Source organism: Rana temporaria, unplaced genomic scaffold, assembly GCF_905171775.1.
Source record: "Rana temporaria unplaced genomic scaffold, aRanTem1.1, whole genome shotgun sequence".
Classification (NCBI taxonomy): Eukaryota; Metazoa; Chordata; class Amphibia; order Anura; family Ranidae; genus Rana; species Rana temporaria.
Window position 1 is genome coordinate 1 of NW_024404766.1, and position 6,028 is coordinate 6,028.

Below are 6,028 nucleotides of genomic sequence, written 5' to 3' on the forward strand. Positions count from 1 at the left end.
GAACTGGTCTGCAGCAGCCAATCACAGCCCAGATTTCACTGTGCTGATGTGAGAGTGAAAGGATCTGATTGGTTGCTGCTGGCTGCGGAGTGTGTTCATCTTGCATTCACGGATCCGTTCTGCCATGTCCGGCGCTGGCCGAGGTGCGGAATTGTGGCGTTGGGTGTGGCGATGAAGATCTCTCATTGAGTTCTTACAGCAGAACATTTGTTGGTGCGGTGAGCCCCTTCCGTCAGACACGAGGATCACAATTCATGCCAGGGGGGGGGGGGGATGGGTGAGGCTGCGCTACACCCACATTGTGGTTTACTTGGCACTCGTCTTGTATTCAGCAGGATGTGGTGGAGAAGATGATGGCTGCCGGGCCTCAAACTGACGTGAGATCTTCTCTGAGGTAGAAGTTTTCCTCCTGGTACAGAAACCAAGATTCTCACCTCGCCAGATGTTTATAGGACCGCCGCAGGGCGCCAATTCACTTCTCTTCCACATAGTAAAATGTTCAGAATTGTGGGTTATAAATATTCCCCCCAACCTCCGTACTCTATCTCCATAGCAGGCCGGGGAGGGGGACTCGCAGGAAGTCAGCTGTGCACTGCAAATAATCTTCCTCTCCCATCCTGAACTCCATCTCACACATATCCCTTCTCATAACCTCTGCTTTATGTGTAATTGCATGTACTTGTGCGGCACGATGCTGACCAGATGGCACAACCTGAGGCTGTGGAGATAACAGGTTCTCTTTATTTCAGATCTACGCCCTGAACAAGGTGATGACGGAGTTGGAGCAACAGCAGTTCGAAGCGTTCTGTAAACAGATGCAGGCGTCCGGGAAATAGAGAACACAGATGACGAGACGTGGTGCCCTTCAACCCCCGATCCTCCACCATGGATGACCAGACGTGGTGCCCTTCATCCCCCAGATCCTCTACCATGGATGACCAGACGTGGTGCCCTTCATCCCCCAGATCCTCTACCATGGATGACCAGACGTGGTGCCCTTCAACCCCCGATTCTCCACCATGGATGACCAGACGTGGTGCCCTTCAACCCCCAGATCCTCCACCATGGATGACCAGACGTGGTGCCCTTCAACCCCCAGATCCTCCACCATGGATGAGACGTGGTGCCCTTCAACCCCCAGATCCTCCACCATGGATGACCAGACGTGGTGCCCTTCAACCCCCGATCCTCCACCATGGATGAGACGTGGTGCCCTTCAACCGCCAGATCCTCCACCATGGATGACCAGACGTGGTGCCCTTCAACACCCAGATCCTCCACCATGGATGACCAGACGTGGTGCCCTTCATCCCCCAGATCCTCCACTATGGAGGACCAGACGTGGTGCCCTTCAACCCCCGATCCTCCACTATGGAGGACCAGACGTGGTGCCCTTCAACCCCCGATCCTCCACCATGAATGACCAGACGTGGTGCCCTTCAACCCCCGATCCTCCACTATGGATGACCAGACGTGGTGCCCTTCATCCCCCAGATCCTCCACTATGGAGGACCAGACGTGGTGCCCTTCATCCCCCAGATCCTCCACTATGGAGGACCAGACGTGGTGCCCTTCAACCCCCGATCCTCCACTATGGAGGACCAGACGTGGTGCCCTTCATCCCCCAGATCCTCCACTATGGAGGACCAGACGTGGTGCCCTTCAACCCCCGATCTTCCACTATGGAGGACCAGACGTGGTGTCCTTCAACCCCCGATCCTCCACTATGGAGGACCAGACGTGGTGCCCTTCAACCCCCGATCCTCCACCATGGATGACCAGACGTGGTGCCCTTCAACCCCCGATCCTCCACTATGGATGACCAGACGTGGTGCCCTTCATCCCCCAGATCCTCCACTATGGAGGACCAGACGTGGTGCCCTTCAACCCCCGATCCTCCACTATGGAGGACCAGACGTGGTGCCCTTCAACCCCCAGATCCTCCACTATGGAGGACCAGACGTGGTGCCCTTCATCCCCCAGATCCTCCACTATGGAGGACCAGACGTGGTGCCCTTCATCCCCCAGATCCTCCACTATGGAGGACCAGACGTGGTGCCCTTCAACCCCCGATCTTCCACTATGGAGGACCAGACGTGGTGCCCTTCAACCCCCGATCCTCCACCATGGATGACCAGACGTGGTGCCCTTCAACCCCCGATCCTCCACTATGGATGACCAGACGTGGTGCCCTTCATCCCCCAGATCCTCCACTATGGAGGACCAGACGTGGTGCCCTTCAACCCCCGATCCTCCACCATGGATGACTAGACGTGGTGCACTCCCATCCCAGCACCTCCAGCATGTATGACCAGGCAAGGTGCGCTCCTATCCCAACTCCACCATAGAAGATCAGATATGTAGTGCTCCCTTCCTAATTCCTACAACCCAAAAGATCAGACATGGTGGCTCCCATCCCAGCTCCTCCACCATGGATGACCAGACGTGGTGCACTCCCATCCCAGCTCCTCCACCATGGATGACCAGACATGAAGCGCATCACTCCCAGCCCCCCGTCCCCCCCCATCCCCGTGCTTTTAGTTGTTTTTATGTCGGTGGAGTATTGCTGATTTCTTTTTGTTGTACTTTTATTAAAAGCTTTTATACAACCCAACACTTTCTGGTGCTCTTACTCACTGTGCCAGGAACACTAATCCACCAACAATGAGACTGAACATTCCCCGGCAGGGAAACGGAAGAATTCTTCTTCTGGAGATTCCGAGCGAGTCCTGACCTGGAACCCGTCTGCCCCTCGGAGTGCCGGTTCTTCGCCGTCTCGGGGACACGACTCTAATAAACCTATATCCGTGTATTTATGATAATATTGTGTGCCGGGTGGTGCAATTACGGTGCAGATCATAATTTGGTAGAATCTCAGAACTCCTCGTTCTTCATGATTATATATCACAACATCCAGCGACAGTCCAATAAAAACCGGAACCCTTCATTATTATGTCCCGTCTGCAGCACCGCTCTCCCCTCTTCCTGATCTCACGGGAGACCCCGAGGGCAGTGCGACCCCATAGGATCCTGCTGCTCTCAGTCAAATACTGTGAGGAGGGAGTAGGGGGCATCGCTGAGCCAAACTGTGTGTGTCTATAGATGCACGCAGTCCAGCTTTGAAGGGCATCTGCAGAGGTGCCCCCTCAACACCCAGCTTGATGGGGGGGGGGAGCCCGCATGAAGGAGGGGTAGAGGTCACTGGTGGGGGGGGGCTAAAAAAGGGAAAAACTATGTGATGACAGGTCCACTTTAGGTACTTGTTATTGGCTGAATGGTTTTGGTTTGTATATGTTGCAGTTCTGGGTGGTAACACAGCCACCCTCCTGCAGGTTTCCTCATCACACTCCTGAACCTCAGCAGTGCCCCCTGTTGGTGTTGGAAAACGGGGGCATCCCTCGCAATTACTGGGCTGGTTTTTAGCCACTGAGGAGCTGTCCCTGAGACAAAAGGGATTTATAGGTGCGATACAACCATCTCGTGTTCAAAAGCACGAGCCGCACTCTATTGGGGTTTTCTTTTATTGGACCACAGTTGTGGTCCTTCCTTCGAGCTCCTATGGGGGTAGCGAGCCCAATTTATTTCTTTTTATCCTTTTCCTGACAAAGCGAGCAGGATCTGGGAAAGGTAGGGGTTTTAGGGTGGGGAGAGTCGCTAAGTGGAGATGCGCTTAGGGTTTAAGTTCATAGGTCAAAGGTCAATTAGGGTTGCAATTCAGGGTTAGGGTTGATTTTCTGACAAACCGAGTGGGATCTGGGAAAAGTAGGGGTTTTAGGGTGGGGAGAGTCGCTAAGTGGAGATGCGCTTAGGGTTAGAGGGTTTAGCGTTAAGGTTGGGGTTTACCCTTGAAGAATAAGGCTAGGATTTAGGAATAGGGACCTCCCCCAGAGGTCAATGGTCACGAGGCGTAGCTAACCCTCCCCACCCCAGCAAAGTGTACCGCTTACCCCTACTAAGATCGGACAAGATCAGACAAACATTTATAGAACGTTTTTCTGCTCATTGGGTAAAATGCGTCAGTCGCACAGTTACATCCGATGGGGAGAGAATGTCTTTCTGCCATCAATAAGGGCAACGCTGCAGATCTCCATATAAAGTATAACTATTATCCTGCAATAAAGGGACAACCAGGCAACCTTTTCACAGTTTATTGTGACATTTCTCAGCAGTGCTGTAACAGTTTCCACATTATCCGGGTTATTATCAGCATTTGCACCTTGTATTACATCAAAACAACTGCAGATCTGTGAGGTGGAGGAGAACCATGGGGGCCAACCCCACCCTCTACATTGGGATGAACATTTCAGCATGCTCAGAGGGAAGTCTGTACAGCTTCTCATGGATCTAGGTCATGGTAGATCTAGTAGTAGTTGGTCACTTCCAGTGGGACTTGTTCTGTCGTGGTGAAGATATCTTGTAGCTTCTCCAAGCCACTTCTTCAGACCCCACAGCCAAACACAAGGGAAGGAACTTAGTCCATGTAATGTTGTGAGGAATACAAAGACCGGTGGGGAGGTAAGGCAACCTCTCATGAAACCAAAGGTCCAACACAGGAGGACCAATTCTAGAGGTCAAGACCCAACACAGGAGGACCAATTCTAGAGGTCAAGACCCAACACAGGAGGACCAATTCTAGAGGTCAAGACCCAACACAGGAGGACCAATTCTAGAGGTCAAGACCCAACACAGGAGGACCAATTCTAGAGGTCAAGACCCAACACAGGAGGACCAATTCTAGAGGTCAAGACCCAACACAGGAGGGCAAATTCTACAGGTCAAGACCCAACACAGGAGGACCAATTCTACAGGTCAAGACCCAACGCAGGAGGACAAATTCTACAGGTCAAGACCCAACACAGGAGGACAAATTCTAGAGGTCAAGACCCAACGCAGGAGGACAAATTCTACAGGTCAAGACCCAACACAGGAGGACAAATTCTAGGAGGTCTAGACCCAACACAGGAGGACAAATTCTAGAGGTCAAGACCCAACACAGGAGGACAAATTCTAGAGGTCAAGACCCAACACAGAATGACACATTCTAGAGGTCAAGACCCAACACAGGAGGACAAATTCTAGAGGTCAAGACCCAACGCAGGAGGACCAATTCTACAGGTCAAGACCCAAACGCAGGAGGACAAATTCTAGAGGTCAAGACCCAACACAGGAGGACCAATTCTACAGGTCAAGACCCAACACAGGAGGACAAATTCTAGAGGTCAAGACCCAACACAGGAGGACAAATTCTAGAGGTCAAGACCCAACGCAGGAGGACCAATTCTACAGGTCAAGACCCAACACAGGAGGACAAATTCTAGAGGTCAAGACCCAACACAGGAGGACCAATTCTACAGGTCAAGACCCAACACAGGAGGACAAATTCTACAGGTCAAGACCCAACACAGGAGGACAAATTCTAGAGGTCAAGACCCAACGCAGGAGGACAAGTTCTACAGGTCAAGACCCAACACAGGAGGACAAATTCTAGGAGGTCTAGACCCAACACAGGAGGACAAATTCTAGGAGGTCTAGACCCAACACAGGAGGACAAATTCTAGAGGTCAAGACCCAACACAGGAGGACAAATTCTAGAGGTCTAGACCCAACACAGGAGGACAAATTCTAAAGGTCTAGACCCAACACAGGAGGACACATTCTAGAGGTCAAGACTCAACCTAGGACGACAAATTCTAAAGGTTAAGACTCAACCTAGTAGGACGAATTCCACAGCTTAAGACTCAACATAAGAGAGCAAATTCCACAGGTCACGACCCAACCTAGGAGGACAAATTCCACAGGTCAAGACCAACATAGGAGGACAAGTTCTACAGGTCAAAACTCTTATAGTCTTTTGGACGGTGGCAGGACAGGGCATTGAGGTGCACATATAGACGAAAACTGGTTCACAAGGATATCTATATCAAACTGAGACAACTATCCTTAATCGGGGGTTGGGCCTCTAACACCACCAGTCTTCCACATATCATTTTTATCTCAACTACCCTGGAGATTTGACCATTCAAACCTC

General features: G+C 51.6%; 1 protein-coding gene across 1 annotated transcript; it reads left to right on the plus strand.

The window, feature by feature from the left end:
- The first annotated feature begins 840 nt into the window (after positions 1-840).
- LOC120923430 (formin-like protein 20) lies at positions 841-2,614 on the plus strand. The gene is made up of 2 exons (XM_040334973.1): positions 841-1,009; positions 1,142-2,614. The coding sequence occupies exon 2, from the start codon at positions 1,152-1,154 to the stop codon at positions 1,776-1,778; it is 627 nt and encodes a 208-aa protein (XP_040190907.1). The 5' UTR covers positions 841-1,009; positions 1,142-1,151; the 3' UTR covers positions 1,779-2,614.
- Positions 2,615-6,028: the final 3,414 nt, after the last annotated feature.